The 26,284-nt window shown below is 56.5% G+C and overlaps 11 protein-coding genes and 1 non-coding gene across 12 annotated transcripts; 2 read left to right on the top strand and 10 right to left on the bottom strand.

Moving 5' to 3' along the window:
* Nucleotides 1–30: 30 nt before the first annotated feature.
* Nucleotides 31–2,019, bottom strand: BO70DRAFT_311658 (F-box domain protein). Its single transcript, XM_025540191.1, has 2 exons — nt 1,579–2,019; nt 31–1,507 (listed from the first exon to the last, which is right to left on the bottom strand). Exons 1-2 carry the CDS (start codon nt 1,902–1,904, stop codon nt 172–174), a joined length of 1,662 nt encoding a protein of 553 aa, XP_025401066.1. The 5' UTR covers nt 1,905–2,019; the 3' UTR covers nt 31–171.
* A 586-nt stretch (nt 2,020–2,605) lies between these two features.
* Nucleotides 2,606–3,963, top strand: BO70DRAFT_360544 (NAD(P)-dependent alcohol dehydrogenase; the record flags this gene model as incomplete). The annotated part of the gene is made up of 2 exons (XM_025542803.1): nt 2,606–2,757; nt 2,818–3,963. Exons 1-2 carry the CDS (start codon nt 2,695–2,697, stop codon nt 3,961–3,963), a joined length of 1,209 nt encoding a protein of 402 aa, XP_025401065.1. The 5' UTR covers nt 2,606–2,694.
* Nucleotides 3,964–4,251: 288 nt separating this feature from the next.
* Nucleotides 4,252–4,323, bottom strand: BO70DRAFT_t109. Its single transcript has one exon. It is a non-coding gene; the product is annotated as a tRNA-Arg (tRNA).
* A 299-nt stretch (nt 4,324–4,622) lies between these two features.
* On the bottom strand, nt 4,623–5,894 carry BO70DRAFT_386121 (CCDC90 family protein; the record flags this gene model as incomplete). Its single annotated transcript, XM_025545797.1, has 4 exons — nt 4,623–4,842; nt 4,902–5,235; nt 5,373–5,628; nt 5,658–5,894. The coding sequence occupies 4 exons, from the start codon at nt 5,892–5,894 to the stop codon at nt 4,785–4,787; spliced, it is 885 nt and encodes a 294-aa protein (XP_025401064.1). The 3' UTR covers nt 4,623–4,784.
* Nucleotides 5,895–6,854: 960 nt separating this feature from the next.
* Nucleotides 6,855–8,581, bottom strand: BO70DRAFT_360541 (questin oxidase family protein). The gene is made up of 4 exons (XM_025542802.1): nt 8,313–8,581; nt 8,116–8,261; nt 7,894–8,021; nt 6,855–7,824 (listed from the first exon to the last, which is right to left on the bottom strand). The coding sequence occupies exons 1-4, from the start codon at nt 8,514–8,516 to the stop codon at nt 7,070–7,072; spliced, it is 1,233 nt and encodes a 410-aa protein (XP_025401063.1). The 5' UTR covers nt 8,517–8,581; the 3' UTR covers nt 6,855–7,069.
* Nucleotides 8,582–9,124: 543 nt separating this feature from the next.
* On the bottom strand, nt 9,125–10,891 carry BO70DRAFT_360540 (pepsin-like aspartic protease). Its single transcript, XM_025542801.1, has 3 exons — nt 10,482–10,891; nt 10,120–10,426; nt 9,125–10,056 (listed from the first exon to the last, which is right to left on the bottom strand). Exons 1-3 carry the CDS (start codon nt 10,656–10,658, stop codon nt 9,215–9,217), a joined length of 1,326 nt encoding a protein of 441 aa, XP_025401062.1. The 5' UTR covers nt 10,659–10,891; the 3' UTR covers nt 9,125–9,214.
* A 314-nt stretch (nt 10,892–11,205) lies between these two features.
* Nucleotides 11,206–13,263, bottom strand: BO70DRAFT_360539 (uncharacterized protein). Its single transcript, XM_025542800.1, has one exon. It carries the CDS (start codon nt 13,108–13,110, stop codon nt 11,584–11,586), a length of 1,527 nt encoding a protein of 508 aa, XP_025401061.1. The 5' UTR covers nt 13,111–13,263; the 3' UTR covers nt 11,206–11,583.
* A 778-nt stretch (nt 13,264–14,041) lies between these two features.
* BO70DRAFT_333340 (uncharacterized protein) lies at nt 14,042–15,667 on the bottom strand (the record flags this gene model as incomplete). Its single annotated transcript, XM_025540972.1, has 3 exons — nt 15,575–15,667; nt 15,230–15,520; nt 14,042–15,175 (listed from the first exon to the last, which is right to left on the bottom strand). The coding sequence occupies exons 1-3, from the start codon at nt 15,614–15,616 to the stop codon at nt 14,042–14,044; spliced, it is 1,467 nt and encodes a 488-aa protein (XP_025401060.1). The 5' UTR covers nt 15,617–15,667.
* Nucleotides 15,668–15,921: 254 nt separating this feature from the next.
* BO70DRAFT_311640 (SulP family inorganic anion transporter) lies at nt 15,922–18,550 on the bottom strand. Its single transcript, XM_025540190.1, has 4 exons — nt 18,027–18,550; nt 17,320–17,949; nt 16,753–17,269; nt 15,922–16,698 (listed from the first exon to the last, which is right to left on the bottom strand). Exons 1-4 carry the CDS (start codon nt 18,401–18,403, stop codon nt 16,000–16,002), a joined length of 2,223 nt encoding a protein of 740 aa, XP_025401059.1. The 5' UTR covers nt 18,404–18,550; the 3' UTR covers nt 15,922–15,999.
* Nucleotides 18,551–18,662: 112 nt separating this feature from the next.
* On the top strand, nt 18,663–20,775 carry BO70DRAFT_333334 (histidine acid phosphatase). Its single transcript, XM_025540971.1, has 7 exons — nt 18,663–19,037; nt 19,094–19,106; nt 19,155–19,189; nt 19,249–19,267; nt 19,329–19,485; nt 19,561–19,895; nt 19,952–20,775. The coding sequence occupies exons 1-7, from the start codon at nt 18,972–18,974 to the stop codon at nt 20,722–20,724; spliced, it is 1,398 nt and encodes a 465-aa protein (XP_025401058.1). The 5' UTR covers nt 18,663–18,971; the 3' UTR covers nt 20,725–20,775.
* A 26-nt stretch (nt 20,776–20,801) lies between these two features.
* BO70DRAFT_394840 (putative G-patch domain protein) lies at nt 20,802–23,353 on the bottom strand (the record flags this gene model as incomplete). The annotated part of the gene is made up of 6 exons (XM_025546492.1): nt 20,802–21,845; nt 21,954–22,300; nt 22,459–22,650; nt 22,699–22,774; nt 22,889–23,193; nt 23,266–23,353. 6 exons carry the CDS (start codon nt 23,351–23,353, stop codon nt 20,802–20,804), a joined length of 2,052 nt encoding a protein of 683 aa, XP_025401057.1.
* Nucleotides 23,354–23,937: 584 nt separating this feature from the next.
* On the bottom strand, nt 23,938–25,093 carry sidJ (putative siderophore biosynthesis lipase/esterase; the record flags this gene model as incomplete). Its single annotated transcript, XM_025539283.1, has 2 exons — nt 23,938–24,927; nt 25,040–25,093. 2 exons carry the CDS (start codon nt 25,091–25,093, stop codon nt 23,938–23,940), a joined length of 1,044 nt encoding a protein of 347 aa, XP_025401056.1.
* Nucleotides 25,094–26,284: the final 1,191 nt, after the last annotated feature.

Genomic DNA, 26,284 nt, shown 5'->3' with positions numbered 1-26,284 from the left:
GGGAAAGACCGGTGCCCACGGCCGATGATCGTCTGTCTCTATCTGCGTGCCTCTAGCCGGAGGAGAGGACGTAGGGGTGCAGAACTATTACGGATTCCGTGGTATGCAGCACGGGAGGAGGTCATGGCATTGGTATCGTCATTAACGTACTGAGCGTAAAAGATCTCTAGATCACCGCCATAAATCCTGCCGACTATCGCGTCTCAACCCCCCACTGCTCTTGGGCCGTCCATCGTCCACCGGTACGGCCAGGAACCCGCCAAACCCGTTGCCGACAAGGACGCTCTTCCGCGCTTCACCGCCCCAGCTGCGGCTCAGCTGCGCGTCGTGGAAGCTCACCGGCCGCGTGGTGCTGTCGCGGCGGCTGTTGCCGCGGGTCGACGGCGGCTCGTAGGGCGTGAAGTTCCACTCCAGCTCGTCCAGTCCCTTGCTGTAGACGTTCAGGGGCTGGCTGATCCCCCTGCTGAAGAACGGCGGGCCATTGCCGCTGTCGCCGCCGAACAGCCGCGGCGGCGGCGCGAGGAGGAGGGTCTCGGGGAAGCTGGCGTCGCGGACGTACAGGTCGCGCAGGGCCGGAAGGGAGTTGGACATGAGGGAGGAGATCAGGTAGGTGTAGTGGGAGGCGGCGACGGGGGGGAGGTTGCTGGAGCCGGCGGGGGAGGAGATCTCAAAGTGGAGCAGTTGGAGGGAGCGGGAGGCCAGCGGCGGGATGCGGTCGGCGGGGAACGACCGCGTCACTTCCTGGATGACCAGCAGCGCGCGCAGTTGCGGGGCGGCGGCCAGGATCGGGGATAGGGTGGCGGGGAGCACGCCTGTGGACGACAGCGTCAGGGACTGCAGCGCCTTGCGGTTGGCGGGGAGGGAGAAGAAGCCGGCAAGCCCGCTTGCCGTGACGTTGGGGGTATCGCGAAGGGTGAGGCGCTGGAGGGGCGGGATAGGCGGGAGGGACTCCGAGTATAGAAAGGCCGAGTCGTCGAGCCACGGGAGATCGTCAAGGGTGAGGTCGCGCAGGCTGGAGAATGAGGCCAGCCCCAGTCGCAGCACGCGCGGCTCGATCTGCAGCCGCGACACCTCCAGCACTTCCAGGTTCCCCCACAGGTGTGTGTCCGGCAGCTGCGCGAAGCTGGCCTCCGCGCCGTATCGGTAGCTCATTCGCCGCAGGTCGGGGCACCGGCCGATCAGTTCCTGCTTCAGCGCCAGACACGACGCGTCGTCGCTATAGATGCCCGCGGGCAGGTCGACGTAACGCAGGTTGGGGGTGACGGAGATGGTGCGCGCGATCTCGGCCTTGCTGGCCTCGCGGGTCATATATGGCATCCGCAGGGAGAGCACCATCGCCCCCAGGTCTCGCGAGTCGCGCACGGCTTGCATAAAGAGGCGGAGGCGTACTTGAGGCGCGTCGATCGCCTCGCCATTTCGATCGAAGACGGAGCGGCGCTTGCGTTTGGCGGCGAGCTCGACCTCGAGCTGGCAGTAGTGGACGGCGTCGATGCGGACGTGGGCGTAGCTTTCAGAGACCATCGTCGGTCAGGACTGGGGAGAGAGTGACTGGGCGATGGGGGAGGAGGGGGAACATACAGCAGCGATCGAGCCTCAAAGTACCAGCGCTTGCAGACGAGGGCGCAGTGGGCCAGGTCGCGCATGTCACAGAGCATGCAGCCATCCTCAGTCATGGACTGCTCGGAGGCGTCATAGCTGTAGTCGACGGTGTGCGGACAAACGAAGGCGAAGATGCGGCCCAGCAGGGGCCGCGAGAGTTTCTTGGAGAAGTCGGGGGCAGCGAAGGGATGGTCGGCGTCGATGCAGAGATGGTCGTCGGTGTTGGCAACATTCCCCACCCCGCCGTGGCTGTGGCCGAGGCTCTGGCTCTTGGACCGCCGGCGAAAGCGGCTCAGTAATCCCATGGTTGTGATTGTGTGGGAGGCGACGGCATGGACGAACAAGAGGGGGGTGTGGGGAAGATCAGGAGATGGGAGATCACGGTTGATAAATGTCAGGATGATGATGGGTTAAGCGAGCCGTGGCAGGGCGGTGGTGATTGGTGTTGGGGGGGGGGGGGGGACGCTGTGAGATGTGAAGCCGCTGCAGAAAGCTGCAGTTCCTCCTGGAAATGGAAGCGAAATGAGGGGTCGGCGGCTGTTTCATCTTGGGTGATGCAACAACAACAACAACAACAACAACAACAACAACAACAACAACAAACAAACAATAATAAGACTGGGGCATAGTATCTAGTATATATACTTTGTTTACCCCATGCGGCATGGGGTTGGAACCATGGATGGAGCTACCCACTATGGAGTATTATAGCCAAGTACAGTGTATACGGAGTACAGTGTACACAGTATCTACTCCCTCCATGCACAGTCCAGGTTCATCTATCCGCTACATTGCCATGACATCATCATGCCACCAGTCAACAGGCAAGTAAAAGATGAAACGGTCCTCCACGGTGGTAATCAGGGTAAGTAAGACTGGTACTGGGCGTGCGATAATACGATATTCCGCATCCCATCGGCTATTGAGCCATCAGCGTCAATAGCCGACGCGGAGAAGGTCCGGTTCCCCTCCCTCCCCCCACCACCAACATGGGGTCGGGGATAAATAACAGATGCCAGCATCAATCACGGTCTATCTCTCTATCTCTCTCTCTCTCTTCATCCTTCTCTAGAGATTCGGTCCGTTCTATTCAAAATGACCACCACCCCAAACACCACCCAGGCACTTGTCCTGCACGGTGCTAAAGACCTCCGCCTAGTAAGACTCTCCCTCCCCCTCTTCCCCAGTATTCCCAACTCATCGCAATTCCCTCTCCAGGAATCCCGCCATCTCTCCCCTCCAACCAGCACGGAAGTGCAAATTGCCATCCGCGCCACCGGCCTCTGCGGCTCCGACCTACACTACTACACACACGGCCGGAATGGCGACTTCGTGGTGCGCTCACCGATGTGTCTCGGGCACGAATCCTCCGGAATCATCACAGCCATCGGGCCGGACGTAACCACGCACCGAGTCGGAGATCGGGTCGCCCTGGAAGTCGGAATCCCCTGTCGAAAATGCCCCCTCTGCCACCAAGGCCGTTATAACATCTGCCCGGAGATGAAATTCCGAAGCAGCGCCAAGAGCTATCCGCATCTCGACGGCACCCTGATGGAACTGACCAACCACCCCGCCGACCTGTGCCACCCGCTCCCGGACACAGTCTCATACACGGGCGGCGCGCTCGTCGAGCCCCTGGCCGTGTGTCTGCATGCCATTCGACGCTCCCACCCACCCACAGAGGAGGAGGTACAGCTCACGCAATCGCTGACCGGCGAACAGACCTCGGCGCTGATCTTCGGGGCCGGCGCCATCGGTCTCCTCCTGGCGTCCGCGCTCGCCACCTCGGCGAGTTTCTCCTCCATCGTCGTCGCGGACATCGATGCCTCGAGGCTGGCCATCGCCGAGTCCTTGGGTCTGGGGCTGAAGACGGCGCTGATTCCCAGGGCGGATCCTGCGAATCCTCCGCCCGCGAAAGATGCCCCGCCCGCGGAGCAGACAGCGTACGCGCTGCAGAATGCGCAGCGCGTGGCGGACGTGTTGAAGCGGTCGGTGTCTTCGGGTGGTGCTGGATTTGCCCGTGTCTATGACTGTACGGGCGTGCCGGCATGCGTGCAGGCCGGGATCTATGCCGCCGCCGCCGGGGCGGTGTTGGTGCAAATCGGCATGGGGAATCCTGTGCAGACGCTCCCTGTGGGCGCGGCGGCCTTACGCGAGGTGGATATTATCGGCGTGTTTCGGTACGATGGGTATGCGTATCCGGCGGCGATTGAGCTCATGGCGAGTGGGAATCTGGAGACCGTGGAGCGGTTGGTCGTCACGCATCAGATCAAGCTGGCGGATGGGGATCGGGCTTTCGCGCTGGCTGGGAAGGGGGTGGATGAGGATGGGAAGCCGGTTATTAAAGTAGTGATTGAGAGCTAACTAGTTAACCGTCGGGGATTATTATTACTATCTACTGTACTATCTATCTACCTCCCCTACCCTGCCGTCGTCCACACCGCCTTTCAGATGGAGCTAATTCCCGCCAATCAAAAGAATTACTGAGAAATTGCACCAAACCAATCACATGACTGAAACCTTCTTATTAGTTATGGAATACTGCCCGGCGGTGAGGTCTGCTGTAGGGTCCTGATAGGAAGGATCATCCTCACTCAACGACTGGATACCCCAAGGCGGAGAGGGAGGAGGTGGTGTAAAAACAAGAAGAAACGACCGAGACGCGACTCGAACGCGCAACCACTGCCACCGGAAGGCAGCGCGCTACCATTGCGCCACCCGGCCGTTGTTGAGTGTCCTTTTGGATTGGACGTTTCATGGCTTGAATCCTGGGGCAGCAGCACGAGCTTGCCGGTCAGGGATTGCAACTAGTACAGGGTCGGGGTACTACTGGTTTGGCTGGGATTTGGAGGGTCATTTATCCGTTGATAGTAGTAGTAGTAGTAGTAGTAGTAGTAGTAGTAGTAGTAGTAGTAACAGTGAACCTGTCTCATAGTATATCTATCATGCTTCCTTTACATAACAAAATCAAAGATGCCGGCAGCCCTGGAATCGCTAATGGGATATATGGGGGGGGGGGGAAGAAAGAAAACGAGAGAGAGGAGGGAGGGAGGGAGAGAAAACAACATCAAAACAGCTGTGGTCTCTCCTAAACTCCCGCCATACCTAAGCAGGTCTGCAGTCTGCAGAGAAAAGAGAGTAATAATGTACAGTGGGTTGAGAAGTCGGGCCTACACCGGGTTGGGTTACATGAAAAGACGCCAGGCACCAAGAATCAGAGCCGCGGTACCGGTGCAAACACCCCTAAAAAAAATGCATGTCAGCTTTATATACTTCATGGAGGGTGCGATGCAGACACCTACATGAGCCATTGTAAAGTGGAAAACTTGACGGCCTCCACACGCTCCCTCAAGCCCGCCACCTCCTGTTCGATTCGAGTTTCGGTCTCCTTGATACGCATTTCCTGACTGTTTGCCTCTTCGCGGATCCGACCTTTCTCGAGATTCAGATCAAGACGCACCGACGCTTGCGTGCGCCCGATCTCGTCGCGGAGGCGGGAATTCAGTTTGGCGAGATCAGCGGCGATCTTTTCATGCGATGAGCGAGTTAGTTGCGCTTCGGTGGAGTCTGCATTGAGAAGTTCGGAGCGGAGTTTGGCGAAATCGACTTTCTGGGTGTAGGCGGATCGTTCGGTATCTGTTTATTGTGGAGGTGATATCAGAAAAGCACGATACTAAGAAAAAGAGAGGTTTCTCGACAGGTGAGGTGACAAGACGGAGGGAGGGGGGGCGGGGTCCATGAAGAGAAACAAAAAAAAGCAAAGGTCAACTAACCTTCTCGGAGGACCATGGTCCGGGTCAAGTTCTGAATAGATTCCTGGATAATATCATTCAGGACCCTCATCATCGCAACGGCCTGTTCCTCGCTGAACCCTTCATCCTTCAAGCGTTGGACAAACTTCAAGGTATCGAAATAGTGATCCCGCTGACGCGGTGCTGAGGCGTGGAAGGCTCTCCGAGCATGGTTGAATGTAGCGACATAAACACCGTTGTATCGGATAGGGTTGCTGGGGGGCTCGGCGGCCGGGGGCTGGATACAGACAACCGTCGGGCGGTTACTGACGATGCGCCGATCCCGTGGGCGGCTATGGCGAGGCGTATGGAAGAGTGAGGCGAGGTGTATAGTTGCCGTCCAACAGGGGTCCAGCTCCGTGCAGACTGCTGCCTCTGTTGGCGCCTTACTGAGAGAGCGGTGGTCTGGGGAGAAGTGATGGTAGTGCGTGCAGAGGAGCCGTTCCAAGTCAGACGCGGCAGGATAGAACGGGGCATCTCAGCCACAGATTTCTGCGGCGCCATTACGCGTGTCGACTGGAGGCGCGTTTAGGCTTAGTTGGTTGATTTGCTGGTTTGCAAGAGGATCAATTTCTGGATGGCGTTCACTTTCACACTTCCGGATGCTGTCCCGCAAGTTCCTGATGACTAATTCTCGCCTCTCCACCTGCGCCAATTAAAGGCTACTGTAGCGATAAAAAGGGCTTAGCTGAAAAATACGAGAGTCACGTGGGAGAATACTTCCTCTTTTGGAAAGGGGATCTGTCGAGTTGCCGAATTGTGTTTTGGTCATCCTCACTTGCCATCGTTTTTCTTCTTCTTGAAGCTACTACCCAGGTCTCCGGATCCTAACGGGAACACGTCCAGGGTCCCAAGTTGTTGTCGGCTGGAGTGAAGGCGGGGCAGGGTTCTCCAGTCCCCACAGTCCACTGTAGTAGTAGTCAGTACGGAGTACTATAGTAATACAGTAGTAGTCCACCGCTTATTATCATTGCGGGCCACTAACCAACTACTTCTACTGGAGTGGCCGGCCCCTCCGCAAGCTATCTAGATAATAATATTAGATACCGCAACTTGGAAGTACAAAGTATAGCCAGAACCTCAAATTGTACATATAGTAGCAATCTTCCAGTTCCTTGTTCCCCCTTCCCTTTTCCCTCCTAATCCCACACACTCCAACACCATTGTAAAAAACTTCTACTCCGTAACTAGTTACCTAGATCGATAAGTACATACGTCCTCGTATCGCGACCCCGGAACGGTACGGTAGTATGGTAGTACGGTAGGAAGCGGTTTCTGTTCTCACTCCTCCTTATTCCGTTGTAATTCCATATCGATATTAATTTTCTTAAGGTTGGATGGGGGGGGGGGGGGGGGGGGGGGCGCGCCTGCCAGGTGATGTCTTGCTTACAGGCATTACAGAAGTAGATTCCCCTCCCCCCCACCCAAGACCGAGACATGTTGCTCGGTATCATTACACGACCCTGAGCTTCATAGGCCAGCTAAGTGTAACACTCCAATAGGTCAGAAGAAGAAGAAGAAGAAGAAAACAAGGGATGAGGGAAACATAAGCGGTATCCGCGGCGGAAGAAGTAGCGCCAAATCAGTCAGTAGCATATAGTCTCCAGGATGGAGGACAAAATTTAAAAAAAGTAAAACGCCGCTCCCGTGACAAAGACAAGCCGTCATCTCTACTTAGACTAGACAAATCCTCCCCAGCCATCAAACTCCTCGCCAAACCGGACCGCAGCCTTCAGGTAGAACGCGTCCGAGTCGCCCCAGGTACTGGCGCATTCTTTGAAAGCCCGGAGGGCCTTGACGTAGTGCGAATCGGTAGAGAACCGGCCCTTGACAGCCTGCGTGGCCGTCCAGGACCAGTCGCGGCCGGCGAGGGCGTAGGAACGGATGCGGTCGAGGTCGATTTCGGGGCGAAGCTGCGCGATGTAGACCGACAGCGTGAGGAGCCACCACTGACGCACGAGGGAGACTTGGAAGCGGGGCGGGATGACGGGGAGGAGGACGCGCACGGCGTGGCTGGTGGTGAGCAGGTGGACGAAGAAGAAATCGTACTGTTCGGAAGTGCGATCGGAGGGCGTGGCGGTCAGGATGGCCACGGCGAGTTCCTGGCTCTCGCGGAACTGGGTGACAGGATCGTCGATCTTCCAGGCATTCCAGTGGTCGAGGAGGAGACCTTCGTGGGTGCGGAAGAGGATTTCCATGTTCTGACCCCCCGGGGTGCCGAAGATGCCGTGGAATCGCTTATCGGCGCGGACTTTGCGCAGGATCTCGAAGAGGGAGGTGGATTGGTGCGAGGACTCGGCTTGCGAGTAAGACGGGTCGTCGATGTATTTGTGGATGCTGCCGTAGCAGGTCGCGGTTAACGCGAGGGCCTCCATGGCCACTTCGCGGCTGGAGAATTCGAACGCATATGCGAGATGAATCAGGGGGTGTCCGACTGGGGTTGAATGGTCAGTCAGTAAGGTCAGTTCTTCCAAGGGGACGTCGTTGAGTGGGCATAGCGTACGATCTACAGCAATGGAACTGAACAATGGCTCCTTTCCGGAAAACAAGTAGTCCATAACGACTTCCTTCCAGTCATATCCCTGATGGACGAGTTCGTCCTCGAAGAAGTCTACAAATGCGCGTTGGTATCTGGAAGCCCATGGGTTGTTAGTTAGCTGCGCATCTGGCGCGATCACTGCACTGCTGGGAGGCAGGTACATCAGATGCATCAGAAGATACATACTCTCTGCACGACAGATAATCCCTCCAATCCTCGGTGCTGAGTTCCGCCGGTGCATCCACCCAGGGTTCCAGCATCTTTGACTCGGCGTCGAAGACACGGCCCAGATCCTCCGCGTCTGCGCCTTGCAGGAAAGAGGAACTGAGTATCTGCGCGAGTCAGTCTCGGGTTCGGATGAGCGGGGCAGGGAATGAACGAACGTGGGGGGCATGGTTGTGGAATTTGCGCTCATTGTGCAAGATGGCGTAGTTGATGTGGTTCAATTTGAGGAGATGTTTCAGTGCGCGGGCGGGCTTCTCCTGGGCGACATCGATCTCATGGACCTTGATCGGAGGCAGGTTAAAAACCATGCGGTCTCCCCAGGGCAGCAGCTTGCTGAGCTTCGGGGGTGCAAACGACAACATCGCGGGGGGGGGGGACTGGTTACTGGTCTGGTGCAAAAGTAGTTAACTATTTGACTGAAGCTGAAGCCGAAGCTGAAGCTGCAGGGTGTAGGGATTCGATTCTAGACGATCCGCAGTTCCGTCGATCCGGTTGAAGCGGCGGGGGCTTGGCGTTGAGATCAGGCAATCCGACCAGACCGATAAGATGTTGGCCTGGTTACATAATAGTTAACTAACTAATGCGTGGATGATTACTCATCGGGTTGGTTCTCTTCGACAAGGTGAAGCAGGCGCCGCGTGTTTGTGTGACTTGTGAGGGAGTGTGGGGGATGCAGACATGCAGCTTGACGTCAAGGGCTGGAGTCTGGGGGAGATGGTTGGTTGGGGTTGGGCGAGTGGTTTTCGGGCTGTCGTCAGCGTTTTTTTTTGGCTTTGGGCTTTTGGCTGTTGCCTGGTTCTCTTTGAGTTCGCCGCCACTACTACTACTACTACTAAGCAATAATAAGGAACAAAGATACTGATGGCGTATTGACTACAGAATCGAGAAGTTTTCCAATCGGAAGGCTCTATTGTATGTATATACAGACAGGCTAAATGAAAGAATATGGATATCATGTAAATATACACAGTCGGGATATCAAAAAAAAAAAGAAAAAGAAATCGTCAGATGAACACGGGAAATATATATATATGTAAAAAGAAAAAAAAAATCAAGTCATTTACAGCGCCAATAGCATGCCGACAGCTACGACACCCCCCACCAAAGCCGTCAAATCGGGGCGCGTCATCGCCGCCAGACTCTTCTTGCTGCTGGAGTTGCTGCCGGTGCCGGAGTCATGGGGAACGGAGTTAGACCCGGATCCAATCTCCAGCACGTGGTCGGCGCCCGGGTCGAAGTTGGCCTGGGCGAGGGAGACCTCGTTGTTGGCGAGGTCGTAGACGACGTAGGCGCTGCGCAGGAAGGTGTCGCCGAGGAGAACATCGCTGTCGCCTTGGGTGGAGATGCCGAAGGTGCAGATGTTGCCGTCGTCATCGTCCAGCACCAGTTCACTGATGTCCACCGTCATGTTGAACCCGTCGAACTCGTAGATCACCTCGAAGTCTTCCTTCGTCACGGAGCACTCAATGAGCGCGTAGCCGAGCTCGGAACTGTAGACCGCCCCCACCGCGTTGAAGATGCTCTCGGCTGCGCCGTCCGGGATGTAGGTGAGCGCAGTGCCGCTGTCAAGCACGCCCGCCACCGGGAACGAGTTGGTGTTGTTGACCGTCACCGCCGCGCCACTCTTCGTCAGGTGCACGCCCGTCAGGTTGACGGCGAACTCGATGTACACGCCGTCCTCCGGCACGATCGGGAGGGTGTTGAGGCTGCCGGTGTATTTGGCTGTGTTGACGCCGCCGAACAGGATCGAGCCTTCGCCGGAGGAGAGGTCGTCCAGCCAGAGACTGTAGGCCGCGGAGTTGATGATGCCTTGGGAGACCAGGGCGCGGGGGAGGTTCTTATAGGAGACGTCGAATTCTTCGGACGCTTCGTCGGTGGTGTAGCCAATACCGAGGACGCCTTCTGCTTGGGGTTAGACACGGGGGGGAGGAAAGGTTGGGTTTGGGGGAAATCCGGGAGGCGTACCGTCAGAGTCACTTTCGTAGGCGACGGCGAACTGGAAGTTCTTCAGGGTGGCGTTGGAGAAGGCGAGGGTGTCCGTCACATAGTCACCGTATGCACCGCTGCCGTCGACGTACTCGATCTCGAAGTCGCTATTGACGTAGCTGTATGTGGAGCTGGTGTTGAGGTTGTAGGAGCCGTACTCGCAGGGACAGGTGGTTGAATTGCCCGCGTTGACCCACAGGTCGCTGCTGCCGGTGTCGAGCGTGACGCTGACTTTCTGGGCGGGAGTGCCAAGCGTGAGGTTCATCGTGTAGCCGAGGTTCGTGGCCTGGGTTAGGTTGTTAGCTGGAACTGGGGGCGGGAGATAGGGCCAAGGGACTCACGAGGTTGACGATATCCGCGCTGGCGGTTGAGCGCTTGTAAGCCGCGCGGCCAGGGGCCTGACGGCGGGCGATGTCGAACTGGAGGGTGGCGGGGGCATCGCGCTCGTGCAGGGTGAGGGAATAGGCGGAGTGGGCGAAGCAGGCCAGCGGGAGTAGAAGGGCGGAGGCGGACTTCATGGTTGCGAGGACGAGGGGGGAGGGAGGAGGAGGGAGGAGGGAGGATGGAGAAAGGAAGAGCGGCCCCGGACGCCCGGGGCGTATATAACTGCTTGGTCGGTGCACTGACTGGCACAGCCTGATCTGGGTAAAGACAGACCCACTGGGGCGCAGAGGGAGTTCGTTCTGCTTCTCAGTAGTCTGTGTCGGGGGATTTGCGTGTTTTCACCAGTACTGGCTCAGCCTTGCAAGTTACCATGGCTCGTGGGGGGGGGGGGGGAGACCAAGTGCCAACGGCAATTACGGCATTGCACGCACTCTTGGTCGAGTCTGCAGAGTTTAGGCGCCAGGGTTCTGGAGGCCCGGTCCGGGTCACCGACTAAAGCATCTCAGCCATGGAATGGCGAGCGGCTCTGCTGGGCACGACTGAAACCGGAGAGTGAAAGAAGGAAAAAGAAAAGGGGAACCACGTAATAGCCCAGGCAGTGACGGTGGCCGGTCGGGTTCGGCTAGCGGCCCTCACCGGAAATTGCCCTCCTTGGCTGAGTGGCTCAGGCCGAACACGGCGGTGGGAAACGCGCACGTCACGTGACTTGACAGATGGGGTTGGCGGCCGGGGTTGATGATCCAAAAGATAATCACATAATCAGATTCTGGTAGCAACAATAGTCCGTAGTGATGGTAGACAGGCAGGCATGGGTGTGTGCAGCCCAGCCCCGGAGAAGAAACAAAACTCCAGACAAGTAAGGGGTATCAATGTGGTCCGAGTGGACACAGACAGCAAACAAACGCAATAACCCAGCCAACCTACGTGGTCCCAATCCTCCTCCTCCATCGGGTCCAACTCGCCTTCCATTATTCCCCCATCCCCTCCCCTTCTTCTTCTTCTTCTTCTTCTTCTTCTTCTTCCCATTCCCTTCCCCAGGTATCTCGCTACTGATGCCCCTCAGGCAGGCCGGACCACCAGGTCGTCGGGGGGAAGACTCGCCGCCGATGCCCTCCTCTCGCGCCAGTCTCGCACCAGCTCCTCGCGGACCACTTGACACCACGCCAGGAGGGCCGCGTCGAACTTCCTCCAGACCTCATCGCCACTGCCCTGCACCAGTCCCATCACGTCGAGCTCCAGCTTGGTCTCCCACCGCAGCTCCGCCGCCTTCACCCAGAACCGCAGGTTCTCGGCGCGCCGGTAGGGCTTGGCGACGTCCTGGTGGTATGTCTTGATGTCGAAGAAGGGCCGTTTGGAGTTCTTCACGGCAAAGTTATGGGCGCGCACCAGGTCGCGGCCGTCGCGCAGCCGCTCCAGCAGGGCCGGTGGCGGCGAGCCCTCCTCCGGCGCCGTCCACGTTGGCAGCTCGGCGTCGGCGCCGATCAGACTACGCAGGAACAAGGTCTCCCGCTCGCGCTGCCGACCCGCCCACTCGCCCTCCGTCCACAGCCACGCCGCGCGCTCCTTGGCCTCAAACGACTCCATCTGCGCCTCCCGAGCCAGCATGTCGCGCACGTTGGACATCCAGTCGACAATCGCAGACCGCTCGTCCTCCCGCAGCCCGTCGGCGAAGTTGCGCGCCGCCCATCGCTTCAGAACCTCCAGCACGTTGAAGAGCTCCTGCCGGATGTCACGCTCGTGTTTGATCGACGCGAGTCGGTCGGGACGCTCGTGCGCCGTGTAGTATATCTTGGCCGCGCGGATGGCCAGCGTCACGGCATCTAGGACCCGCATTCCTTGGATCTCTTGCCATGTCTGTGGGATCGCTTCCTCTGGTACCTGACGCGATGCATCATCCCCTCCGTCGTCGCTGGACAGACTGATCCGCGGGGGCACCATCTCGGCCGGCGGTTCCTTCTGGGAGTCAATAGAGTCGATGCTCCTGTCCGCCTTCGCCATCGCATTCTGCAGCTCCTTCCGCAGTACCTTGAGTTTAGGCGGCGGCTGGATATGGTGGGTCTTGATGCTGTATGTGCTCACGGTCGGGGGCAGCATGACTTCGACCTCCTCGTCATACATCCCCTCGGCCTCGCCTGGGTCCGAGCTTTCCTCATCAGTGGGACTGGCAGTCAGGTCATCGATGAAGCGAGCATTGGGGGTCAGGAGAAGCCGGGGTAGCTCGTCCGGGTTCTTCCGCTTCTTGAACTCGCGAGCTTGGGCCCCTTTGCCGTCCAGCAGCCCCGTCCGGGCGAAGTAGTATTGCAGGTGGGCGATGCTCCCCAGGCTCATGACGCTCTCCCGGTTCTTGGCGGAGTCGGCGAACTCGGCCCCCTGGGGGCGGATGTAACCGCGTCTCTTCGACGAGATGGAGACGGACGACCGGGCATCGAAGGAGGTGGCGGAGGATGTCGACAGCGACGAAACGGTGGAAAAGGTGCGGTCCGGCGAGGGGCAGGAGGAGATGGCGGGCGTCGCTGGGATGGAGGGAGAGGGCGAGGAGGCGCGGACAGGAGGGGCGATGAATTCGGGCTCGAGGGACTCATCCATAATGACGCACGTTAACCCTGGTGGCTCGTTCGGAGGCAGTCTAGCAGACGATAATAGATCGCAGTTCTTGATCGCAATGGTTGGTAGGGGCGTTGAGGGCACAGATCCGAGATATAATTATTATGCCTCACTAAGCAGGAAAGGAAAGGACAGGTGGTCGTCGGGGGGGGGGGGGGGGGATGGAACGGTTTGACGTGGATTAAAATAGGGAAAAGACCTTGGGTCGAATCACGAAAGACTGGCGATGGGATGGTGATGGATCGGCCGACGGAATTAATTTTGGGGAGGTTTGAAAGGGGGATTTTTACCACTAAAAGGAGAAGCGGGTCGATAGCGACGGTGCCACTGCCAACACGTCGCCCGCCGGAGCAGAAGTGATGGCGCCGGTATTTATAGTAGTGTCATTTCTTTTTTTTTTTTTTTTTTTTTTTCCTTTTTTTTTTCCCGGCTCTTCTTCCGCCCCTGAGATGAATGACACCAAAGGACCGCCTCCTTTTTTTGTTCTGTTGTTCGGGATGCGCCGTTGGCAGATGCAAGTGCACGGCAGTCAGTGTTTTGCACAGTTGCACTGGTCCGGGCTGGGCCTAGCGGCCCCCCCCGTGCCTGCAAGCCCCCGCATCCAAACTTCGGCGCGGATCCCATATCGAGCTCTATCAATCATCTTGTACCGGTTCTTGTTGAATTCATGCTGGCTGGCTTGACGCCGTGTGCATTTACCCGTAGGTGTGCAAAGTAGAGTACGGCTGACACATGCGTGCACTTACGAACCAATCAACAATCTGGAAAACCTCGTGGGGAAAAAAAAAGAAAAAGAAAGAAAAAGAAACCCGCTGGAATAGGACCACCCATGGTTGGATATAGTTGGAATCAGGAAGAAGCCAAACGATAGAAGAGCTCACCCGCTATGTGGCCACGGAATAAGGCGTCCCCGTCACACTTGCTTCCTGTCCCGCTTCAAGGGCGAAAATCCGCCAAAGCCCCCGAACCCAGGGGCTTGCAGACTAGTATTGCGCCCCAGTCCCAGGGCAAGTTTACGACCTGGTTTGCGGACCTCCATAGGCTCTAGATCTTCCCCCTCATCCTCTATGACCATCTTACTCTGGGCCCCCAGTTTACGCTTTTTGGTGCGGGCCTGCGCTTGAGAAATAGACTGGGCGAGTGAGGCAGTAGGGCGCCCAGCCTCGTCGCTATCATCGTCGTCGTCCGCTGGCCTCAAGCGGCTCCCTTTCTTGGGAGCCATGGATTTATTCAAGCGTTGCTTTCCCGGGCCTTGGCGGCGTTCTTGGGGGGGCTCGTCCTGCGACTCGTCCTGGATCTTACCGTCGAGATAAGAAGTCTCGTGGGCATCGTCGATTTCACCGGCCTCATTTCCCTCATCTTGGGAGCTGCCAGGAGAATCGTGTTGTCCGCCCGTGCGGTTGAGAAACGGCGTGATCGAGAACGCTGACTTGTCGCCAGGAAGCGCAGTTGACTGCTTCTTCCTGTCTTTGATGCGGACGGCGCCCGGTGTTGCAATAGTCAAGTCGGTGTTGATTCGCCGGGCAAAGTGTTGAACAGGGTTCGGCTTGGATTGCTCCGCGGGACCACTGCTTCTAGCGGATGCAAGCCTGCTATTAGTTTTCAGGCTCTTCTCTGCTTCCTGAAGTTGCTCCTTGGCGATTTTCAACTTTCGGTTCAACGTCTCAATCTTTTCTTGAAAGGCAATCTTTTCAGTCTCCCATGTCTGGGTTTGTTGCGGGGCGACAGGCGCCTGTCGAGCCTCCGCCAGCAGTTGCTTCCGTTGCTCCTCCGCCCTTTTAGTCAGCGCGGATATCTCGTCTGTTTGCTGTATTACGCGAGACAGGGTAGCTCTATGAGCCTGCTTCTCGTGATCGAATTCCACCTCGAGGGCTTTGATTTGATGGACAAGTGACTGGTTCTCCGCAAGCAAGGGTTGCAAGGTTTCCTGTGATCGCAGTCTCTCGACCTCAGACTGCATACTAGCCAGCTGGTTGGATAGAGCCCTGTTTTCGCTAGCCAGATTTCTAGACTCCAGAGTAGTGTTGCTGGTTATTGCGAGTTCGCGCTGTCACACTTATTAGACGACAGTCATTCGTTCGAGAAGCGGGGAGGTACACACCCGAAGACCCTCGATCTCGCGAGATGCAGCATGGACGGCCGTCTGCAACCGATTGCGATCATGCGTCATTCCGAGTAGCGAGGCTCGCGTATCAGACTCGTTGCTCCCCGCTTGGTTTAACTCCTGTTTGACTCGGCCTAACTGATACTGCAGGCTCTCGTTTTCGAATTGCAGAATCAGCTGCTCTGTCTGGCACGCTCGCTGCATTTCCATGTCCAAAAGCTGCGTGGCCTTTGCTAGTGACCTCTCGTACTCCCTCTCCGAAAAAGCTGTCTTGAGAGCCATTTGGCACTGCGCGTGTTAGAGGCTTCTGATTATACCATGATGAGAGAGGGCTGGACATACATCTTCTATGGTATACTCCGATTCATGGCTAAGGACCTCCATCCTGGTAGCCGAATGTTGGGTCAAGCCAGTTAGTCAATCATGGAAGGGAAGATAATACTTAGTTATTGTGGAATGTTGTCACCCTGGCAGTTCAGTCAGGCGCGCGCGCTCTCGGTACGGAGAAATGTTCCCCCACATCAAAAGCCCGCTTTATTACTTAGGTATTATCTCGATACGGGTAAGATACCGAGGTACTATACAAGGGGGCTGGGGCTACTAGAGGCATGCAGAGCGAAACTGAAACAGGCCAAGCACCCAGGAGATTTTTTACTATATAGAATACTTTGTTGACAAGTGTTCTAGGTACGGAGCACAGTGTATATATATTGTATTATGGAACCAGATCATGTACACGTCCTGACGTCCTGACGTCAGCTTGAACTTCAGGGTTCCAACGGGCGAACCTCCGATTCAGCGAATCGAAGTGCCTCGTCGACGCTGGAGACGAAATGAGACATCCCACCGCATCGCTCAACTATGCCGCTCCTTTCGAACCTGCGGAACACGTCGCGATTTGGAACACGGCAGAAGAAAACCTTGACTCCCAGATAATTGTAATCATTCACAATCTCGGACAGGACTTGGGTCCCGGAGCCATCGATACTTGTGACGCCATGGACGTCGAAGATGATGTTCTTATTATGCTCCGGCGATCGCAACCGCGGGAGGGAAGGGTGGGCGCGGTTGGAGCCGTAGAATTCTAGACGTCGCAAGCGATTCTTGAGATCACCGGTGTTTGCGAACGTGAGCGGCTCCGGAATCTTGACGATGAGCGCGCCCTCTATGAGTTCAACATTCTCTGCGTGTAGTTCGGCATTGTCGAATTGGTTAGATGTACCGGCTAACTTCCCAAGAATCTGAATGCGAGGCTGGGTGGAGTGGCGGATGAGAATCAAAATGGAGAGACCAATGCCCAGCGCGATGCCCAACTCTAAGGAATAGAAAATCGTCGAGACAAAGATGAGGAGCATAAGAGCGAGTTCGGACCAACCGCGCAACCGAAGAAAGAATGCGACGTCATGGGGACATTCCTCTATAAGACTATATGCGACAACAGAAATCGTAGAACTTAGGACAGCTTTCTACGGTAGACATCAGCGACAGCCTCATTGTTGGGCGCACAGGAGAGGACTTACCGGGAGGTAATACAAGTATGGCAAGAGCACCATAATGCAGACGAATGTAATGATACTGAGGAAAATACTGCTCATAGGAGAGCGAGCGCCCGTTGAAGAGTTGACCTTGCTTCTTCCATATCCGCCGAACGCAGGAAGCGCCATGAAGCAACCCCCGACGACATTGGCGACGCCCAGAGCAACCATTTCCCGGTTCGCGCTTACAGACATGCCCTGCACGCCATCTCGCTTCTCCCCGAGTCCCTTGGCGGCAACGGAGGATTCGAAGAACCCAAGGATCGCAATCATGAAAGACGTGCTCATTCCAGTACGCACATGCTTCAAGTGCTTGAGCTGAAAGGGCCACCTGAATGCGAAAAGGCCATTCGCAGTATTTTGAACTGGACCGAGAACTTCGAGCCCCTTCTCATACCAGCCAAGCTTCCAGGTCAGAATGGCCGACAGAATAACAACAATGATGCGGTCGGGGAAGTACACGACCTGGGGGTACCGTGGCTCCAATGCCTTTTTTATCGTTCTGGGTATGTTTAGCAAAGTTGAAATCTCCGACGGAATGGTGCTACGTACCGAAACAGCATTATAATGGCGAAGCTACCGAAGGATACTGCAGCCGTTAGGCCGTGGCATGACCTGATATTCTCCGCGAGGAACACCAGCTTTTCCACCGTGCTTCCATGGCTTACACCAGAGTCCTTGGCCAACTCAGCCAAGCCGACCTCTGGAATGAGCTGATCCACAAAAATAACAAAGCCGATCGCGGTGATGAAGCCTCTCAAAAATGGCCTGCTGAGCACATTATCCAGGAAGCCCAACCGAGTCAGCCCGGCAATTAATATCATGGCTCCCGCCATAGCAGTCGCTATGCCCACCACCATGGCGCTGGCGGCCTCGTCGTCCTCTCGCGAATGACCTAGGTTGACGCTGGATTTGACAATGGTGCCAGTCAGTAGAGACCCAGCTGCCTCTGGACCCACAACCAAGAGAGGGCTGCTTCCTAAGATCGCATAGATCAAGGGGTGAAACACGAATGAGTAAAGACCGTTGAGGGCTGGTGCATGCGCGAGGTTTGAAGCTAATGAGAGCGCCATCGGAATATAGATCGATGCGATTGTCAAAGCTGCAATCAAGTCGCCCCGGAAGAAGGACCAACGATACTGGGGTATCCAGTTGAAGAAGGGAATGTAGTAGGATATATATCTAGATTTCCGATGCGCCGTTAGCATGGTCCTGTCGCCTCTAGGATCCCGTTCTGAGGGCCCAAAGACCACACATACAGGGATTTATGGTTCTCGACGGGCCATGTGATGGTTGGCCCTAGCCTGGGCATGTTCTCTGGCCCCTGTACAAAATGTGTTCCGTCATGGTCGCCTGGGATAGCAGTCTGCTCATCAGTCCCCGGCATCGAGTATGGGCCCCATTGGTGATTTCCTTCCCGCCCTATGGGCGGTTGGCTACAGGAGTCTCTGGCGCCATACGCAGGACCCTCTTCATTATCCAATTTTAACAAGTGGGTTCTGTCGCTGGGTTCTAGGGTCTCCGGGACTGGTTCTGTCTGGGGGCTGCTTGACGAAGGTCCACGGAAGAAGTTGACAAATTGGGCCCGCCACGAGCGGTGTTGGCCGTTATCGCGCCGCGAGCTGGGATCCGACATATTGATGCCAACGAAATCGCACTTCGAGCAGTAAACGCGGCCCAGGTCGGAAGCGGCCACGGAGAGAGAAGGAGGGGGGGGAAATTGCAGCTAAGTCATACGGCAAGGATGGTATGGGTGAGTGAGGAGGTCTGAGGTGTGTGCCTCTCCTAGCGCAAGGAGCGGTGTCTACCGGCTAAGATCTCGTTGGTCGTCCAGATAAAAGAAGCCGGGCAAGGATGGGCACCAAGGCACCAAGGCACTAAGGCACTAAGGTGGTCAGGTGACTGCTGTTCTTCCTCCTCCGCGCCTTTTTGGCTGGCATCAAGATGGATTGGCGAGCTCGATCAAGCACCTTGATGTGGTCATGAGGCCATGTTGTTGTTTGCAGGCCTCCATCCAACCAGCCTTGAGGTCGGGCTCCTATCTAGAAGGCAGGCAGGGAGGCAAGGGGTGAGGGGGCACGTGATGGGCAACGCACTCCCAGACCCTTCATTCAAACGACTTCCAATCTACATTTAACCTGGGAGTTGGCTGACTGGGGGGGTTTCTTGCTATAAGCTCGACGTCGGAGAGCAGTCTCATTACCATGCTGTCGTCGGAAGATCCAACCCCGCCGTACCCAGACGGCCTGAGATTGGAATCAGTAGACCTTGTATGTACCACGCGGGCCATCCAACCCAACCTCTCACCGCTGACAGTCGCGTGTAGTTCTTTCGTCATGGTGAATGATGCCACTTGCTCCCCGTGAGGACCGATCTGACAGGTATAGGCGCGCGGACACCCACGGCTCCAATCTTTCTCAAGGTAGATGCCGAGTCCCGAGGCCCAACAGAGATTATGGATGCTAACTCTATGCCACGCAGGAGTTGGGCCTTCCTCGATGTATGTTTATCATCCCCCCATCAGTATCCGGGGGATCTGCTAAGGGCCGTCCGTGGTGCAGTCTGGCCGCTGTGCGCAGGGGTCCAGCATCGCTATACGGGAGTCCTGCCACATGATGGGGGTGAAACAGACCCCATCTTCAGCTGGCGACGGGCGCTCGAAACATTCGGTCCTAATGATGATGGCCCGGTTCTTGCTACTGGAGGTGATAGTCTATGGTGAGTAATGCATGCCATGGAGCCATGAATCCCATGATCATCCTCAGCTAAGACCCGGCAATCCGACCCATGCAGCAACCACGGCGAGCTGACTGACCAGGGCCGCGCGGGCATGGTCGCCCTCGGGGCGGAGCTGCGGAGGCTCTATATCGATCGACTACAGCTGTTCCCCGCGATCATGGCCAACCCTGACCGCATTACTTTCCGCTCGTCCCCGTACCCCCGGGCGCTGGAGTCGCTGCAGCATGTCATCCGGGGGTTCCTCCCCGCAGGAAGCCGGGCCTCCACGTTCGGGGCCCCGCGGATCGTGATGCGCAGCCCGCAGGAAGAGACCGTCCTTCCCAACGAGGACTACTGCCAGCGATTTATCCAAATCAGTAAGGCATACATGCGACGGACGGCCGACCGGTGTAAGGCTATGGAAGCCCTCAATCGACATGGACTAGAACTAACCTCTGCCGACCAGGGAACCATAGCCCGGAGGTGGACTACCTAAACACCCTGCTCGGGGCCCGCATGCCATCCGGGCAGCGAGTGGCGGTGGATGGGAAGCCCCGGATCCACGGCATCCACGATATCATCCACTCGACCGCCGCCAGCGGATCTCCCGGTCTCCGGCTGCCCACGGAATTCCACGACGCGCAGGTGAAGCAGATCGTGGAGCGGATCGCGTTCGAAGAGGAGTTTGGCGGGTACGAGGAGAGCCACGAGCTGCGAGTGCTGGGGGTCGGGCCCCTCCTGGGCGATGTGGTGCAACGGATGGTGCAGTCGGCCCAGAGACGCGACGGCGCTCGGCTCTTTCTGGCGGGCTCGCACGACTCGACCCTGGGCGCCATCGCAACCGCCCTCGGGGCTGTGGACCTGCGCCGGCCGGGGAACTGGCCCCCGTACGGCTCCATCCTGGCGGTCGAGCTGTTCCGGGACGAGGACCCGGGACTGGGAGATGCCTCGTCCCCGGGCGCACCTCCTATCGGGCGGATGCCGACTGATGCCCTCTCCGCTCGCCAGCAGGAAGCCCTGGCGCCCTACTATGTGCGTCTCCGCTACAACAACCAGTCGCTGGTGGTGCCGGGCTGCCGCGCCCCCGGGCGCAATTGGCGCGGCGACGAGCGCTTCTGCACGCTGGCCGCGTTTAAAGAGATTGTGGACCGATTCACTCCAGCCGACTGGGCCCAGGGGTGTCTCACCAACCTGGACCGACCCGGTCTGCCGGAGAGGATTGACCCGGCCGGGTACTAGACCATCACATTAGACTACGTACAGGAGGTGGTCGGTGGTGGGAATCGAGTGATCATTTTATACAAGTGTACTCCGTACTATTGGTCCATCCGTTCGTAGCGTTCTCGCGCCTGTTGCTTGGTCTTCTGGAGGAACTCGTCGTAGCGGCCCCGCGTGTTGCGGCCTGCTTCCTCGGTGGCATCGCCCAGTTTACCTCCCTGCGCCCCAAGTCCCACGCCCTGCGCGTACACCTCCGTTGCAATCGGTGCTGTCATGCCCGTCCCCTGAGCCCCCAGGCCGCTGCCCGCTGACCAACCCATCTTGCTGAGGAGGGACGCGCCCTTGGACGTGCTCTGCACCGGCGGTTCCTCTTTCTTTGCAGGTGGTGCCGGCTTGGTGTTGGTGTTGGTGTTGCCTGAGGGTTTGGATCGACCGAATGCCTGGCGTCGCTCGCGTGCGCGATCCCGGTACTCCGTGGGCGCAGGGATTATCCCATGTTTAATGAGCTTGCCCAGACCCTTGGCGGTCAATTCCTCAATTTTCAGATTCTCGCGGTGCTGTTCACTGAAGCGTTCGTGGAGATTGACTTCTGATGCCGACTGGAACTGCCGCATGCATAGGTAGCAGCAGTTCCGCTTGGGGTCGGCGTAGGACTGGGTGGGAGGCGCGGATGAGTCTGGCGGAGGCCATCCGTGTTCCGAACCCTGCTCTATACTCTTTTCGTCTGTCTCCTTTTTCTGGATCCCATGCAGTTCCGCATGGCGGTTGCTCCAGAATTGCAGGTGAGACGGTACTGCCATCTTCTTGGCGCCTGCAGTAGGTGCAGCCTCCGACTTTCTCTTCTTGGCCTTCTCTGCATCTTTAGATTTTTGGGCATCGGATGCACCTGCATTCTTCTCAGCCTTGACATTGTCGATGTCGGCCGTTGAAACCGTGAGTTCCGTTACGTAGGCCTCTTCGTCCCAGTACATTAGCTTGAGGGCCGGATTGTTCAGTGGGCTGAATGTAAACCGTTCCGCGATCGAGGTGGGGTTGAGTACTGGTACAAACACACCAGCGTGAATATAGCTGACCATGACCGGCCTTGACGAAATGGTGAATTTATCGAAGGAGTTGAGACGTGTAACTGCTGCTTGGGCATCCTGCAAGGTATTAGATCTTCTGCCACTAGGCTGTATAGCCGAAACATGCGTGTATGATGAAATGAAATCAAGTCAAATAATGGTGTTGATGATGCCTGGTATACATACCTGGATCGTCGCAAATTCAGCGAATCCGTAGCGCCAGCTTTCATTGCTCCTGCGGTCTCTCACTAACAGGATACGACGGATGGAGCCATCCCGCGCTCCGAGGTTCGAGTCGCCCGTGGTAGAGGCTACCTTGGCTCCCTTTTTCTGTGTTCCTGGGGCATCCGGGTTGGTGAGCGTGGGGCGGTAAAGTTTGCCCACGCCTTTCGCAAGGAGCTCTTCTGTAACAGATGGCTCGAGTCCGCGGAAGAGCAGGAACTGAGAGGGCTGGTTCTCAGGCGCAGCATCATTGTCTCCATGATTTTCCACTCTCGGTGCGGGTATCCCAGGAGGGCCTGCCGGGCCAGCATCTACTCCTGTTAGCTGAGAATTGCAAAGTCATGGAAAGAATATACCAGGCCGTGGTGCTTGGCATCTAAAGCATTTCTGACGAGTAGAGTAATTGATAATACCACACTGTGCTGATTAGCTCTATTCGTGAAAAGGTGCCTTGTACTTACTATTATACAGCTCCAGTCTGTCTCTGCTCGAGCTCGAGCACGGTCTTCCCTTTCACGACTGTATGCGATGCGGACTTTTGTGCCGCTGTCGTTTTGTGCATTTGGACCGTGGAGGTAGATTGTAGGGAAATTATTCTGAATAAAGGCCCGCGAGAAGCTGAGATTCCGAAACTGCAAAAACCCCAGCTGGCGGGAGATCTCTGAGCCGTTGTCAGTACTGAAGAGTACGTAATGGGCCTCAAACTTACTGGTCTGCCGGTCACGGATGATTCGGATGTCTTCTAGACCCTCGACATGGTAGAACTCTTTCAGCTCATGCGAAATCTGTAACCCATGTCGACCGGAACCCGGTGACATGCATTCTCAGCCTCCTGCCAAAACAGAGTCGGAGTGAAGCGCGGCTCTGGAGCTAGCGATGAAACAGAGGGGTTATCAAACATCTTCTTCCACCATATCCACCGGTATACCATCCATCATCACCTCTCTGCTCTCCTGCCCGTAGTGCGGCTGCCGGCTGCGGCTGTAACTTCTGCTGCGGCTGCGGTATCCCGGCGAGCGGTAGCCCTTGTGGTCGCGATCCTTGTACCCAGGTCTCCCTCGCCGGGGTGGAGGTGACCGCGAGGAGCGCCGTCGGTAATCATCACGGTCCTGAGTGCGATACTGGGGTCGGGGATTGACTCGGTCTCTGGAGTATTCGCGTCTTCTGTCCGCCGCCGGCCCTCGAGGTGGCGAGTATGGGGGATCTTTGCATGGCAAATGAGTCAGTAACAGCTCGATCCGAGTAATGTCGGGAGGGGAATCCAATCCGGGGCTACCGGTTGCGGGGAGGAGAGCGTGTACCGCCAGGTGAGCGCGATCGGGAGGGCGAACGATCATCGTACATGCGGCCATCCCAGTCGTCATGGTGGGGGAAAGATCTGTATGGAGGGCCGGGAGGGTATCTGGTCTCCTCTGGACGGTGAGACATGACGGGCAGCGAGCGGTAGAGAGATAGATGAGAAAGGGTGAGAGATTGTTTAAGAGAGAAGAGTGACCGGCGCCTGAAAGACCCCGACCGGCAGAATGCCCGACCGCCTGTGGGTCACCGCCTCCCTTTCTTTCTTTGGTCGGGGATCCGAGTCGTAGTATTCTTCTTGAACGAGATGCAGCTAGCTACAGGATGGATAGGAAATGGGCCACTAGGCTCGAACAACATATGCAAAGGAAAGGTACACCAACGCAAAGAACAAAGCATATCTCAATACATGACACACTCGCAGAGCACAACTCATTGGCGCTGAGACCGGACGGTTGGCCGGCCCGCTCTCGAGACGGCTGGCCACCTTCCAAACATGATCCTCCAGGAGTCGATCACTTGCCTGCAAGGCCTGCTTTTCCGTCAGGCCATCGGCAACGACGCCTTGGGTGCAATCGTGCGGATTCGACTTTCTTGGCACACCATTCGCGTTAGAACGACATTCCAATCATTTGTTGTATGTGGGATATCTTTACACTTTCTGCAAATATCCCAGCACCTTCTCCACGAGGAACTTCCGTGGCTCGGCCTGGTCATCGTTACTGAGCGCATGGGAAGCGTTCGGGATGATGGCGCTCTCCTGGTCCCAGACTTGGTCCTCGCCGTTGTGGTTCGCAGCATTCTTCCACCTTGCCAGCAGCTTCTCCTTGTCCACCCAATCTGGAACCGACTGGTCTGCTCCGGAATACAGCACCATCAGCTTATGCTTTAGCAGACCGTGCTGCTTGATCATCCCAAAGGTCTTCCCCAGCTGCTCATCACTCAGATCCGAGCTGAACAGGTCATCCTCACCCGGTGATTGAGGACTATCCGGACTGACAAGACTCAAGAATCGCCGAGCGCTCAGCGGGGTATTCCCCGGATATCCGATCTGCGAAGTCAATGAGATAGGCAGGATCGTGTCGTACTTCTTGTCATGTTTAATAGCTTCCTTTGCCAATGCTTCTACCTTTTCGTATACCTCCCGACACTCACTCCCCGTCTTGCCGCCAATACCCATCTTCAAGACCCAGAGGATCGCCTCCCGGTCGGACACCGGCGCCTGCATGATCGCGCCATCGAGCGGCAGACGTTTAACGTGCTCCAGCCAGGGGTCAAACGCCGGAACGCTTGTGTGAGGGTTTGGCCGGTATAGGTAATGCATGACGCACTGACTTCCGGTCGAATGGCCCATCAGGACGATCTTGCCGTTGCCGTACTTCTCAGTCTTGTAATCCTTGATGTAACGAATGCATTGGGCGATCTCATCCGTGTCGCGGTCCAGATGCCCGAGACCCCATGATTGGTACGATGATGTGAGGTTCAGCGAGAATAATGACCATTCAGTCTTCTGTAGCGCGCGCACAACATCCGCCATATAGGATGTGGTTGCGAGGCCATCGCCGAGACCTCCAACGAAGAGGATACTGTGTGGTTGACGGGCAGCGGCGGATGTATATTCGAAGGTAGTGAGGGTCTCAGTCTAATCGCACACGCACGAGTTAAATGCCGGTAAATCATGGTAAATTTCCCAAGGCCGAGCATGAGGGGGAGGAGGGGGTGGAGGGGGTGAAGGACGAATGCCAAGCACGTACATAATGGTGCAAGAGGCCCGGGAGACCACCCTTGGGCCAAAACTGAGAGTACATCTTGACAGGAGGGGTAGAGGAGTTGCGCGCGGTGGGTGAGGTTCTTGGGAAACGACGGAAAATCCTTCCAAAAGGTGCCTTATGTATTATGTCGAGCTCGCCTATCAGCGGATCTACCGGAGATCCGAAATCGGCTACACGGTGTTCTGGACAAAAAGCCGGCACTTTGCTTGCGTGGGAAGAACAAATAATGATACTACGGAGTACGGAGTAGATAGATAAAAACAATGGCTGAACGGCCTGGCGAGAAATGTTTCACCCGGAAAAGTTCAGCCCGGGAGGGGCAAGCGAGAGTGCTATGGCTCCTAGTGGGATGAAGTGGATGCGATGGTGTAATCTATCTACCTATGGATCCAAGAAATAACAGGAAATACTGTACCGTACAGACTGCGATAGCTGGAGGCTATGTAAGTATTATCTACTTACAAAAGTAGTACCGCTCCGTACGCACCTACGAACTAAGAAGTGATACTAGTGTGCGGACGCTGATATCAATCAAATCTGATTATCTCCCGAGGGGTTGAGTTTTGAAAGCTGGATCTGATTAGATTGGGTCTCGGTGTAGTCGCCGAGTCGGACCACCGCGGAGAGTTTCTGGTACCTCATAAGTCGTAGTGTCGGAGCGTGGTGCATTTTGGGCTTAGCGTCTGGTTGGCGGGGCTGGTGACTGCGCCCTCGCCTGTTTCGTCTCTCCAAGGCTCCTAGGCTCCTACTAGATCTCCGTAGAAGTGCTTTCCTTGTGACTGTCCTTTAGCTAGCTACGTAGGTACGTTTAGCCAAGGTCATCCACCTTACGTAGCTGCCTGGCCGCGCATCGTATCGGAGTGCGGGGATCAAGCAGTGGTGTGCGAACCCGGAACAACCAATCGTCCGGGTTGCTTATATCTATTTTGTACGGAGTACCGGAGTACTCCGTAAGTAGTAGATAGGGAGTGACTCTCAGTCATCACGCGTTAATCGCCCGTACTTACAGCCTGCCCTGGTCACAGATTTAACAATTCTGCGGACTCATCTAGCGGCAGCAATAGATAGTATCCGTAGTCTATTGCAGTATTGTATATGCGCTCAAACCTAGTTAAGTAAGGTGGTTTGCACGTCTATTACTGCGACTAAGCCAATAATCACCGTGTTCAGAACCATAAAAAGTATTTTTACGAGGGTGTGTCTCTAGCTCTTCCACCTATGGGTCTC

Source organism: Aspergillus heteromorphus (assembly GCF_003184545.1).
Source record: "Aspergillus heteromorphus CBS 117.55 chromosome Unknown BO70scaffold_7, whole genome shotgun sequence".
NCBI classification, from domain to species: Eukaryota; Fungi; Ascomycota; class Eurotiomycetes; order Eurotiales; family Aspergillaceae; genus Aspergillus; species Aspergillus heteromorphus.
The sequence above is the reverse complement of the archived record's forward strand: the minus strand, read 5'-3'. Positions and strand labels throughout refer to the sequence as shown.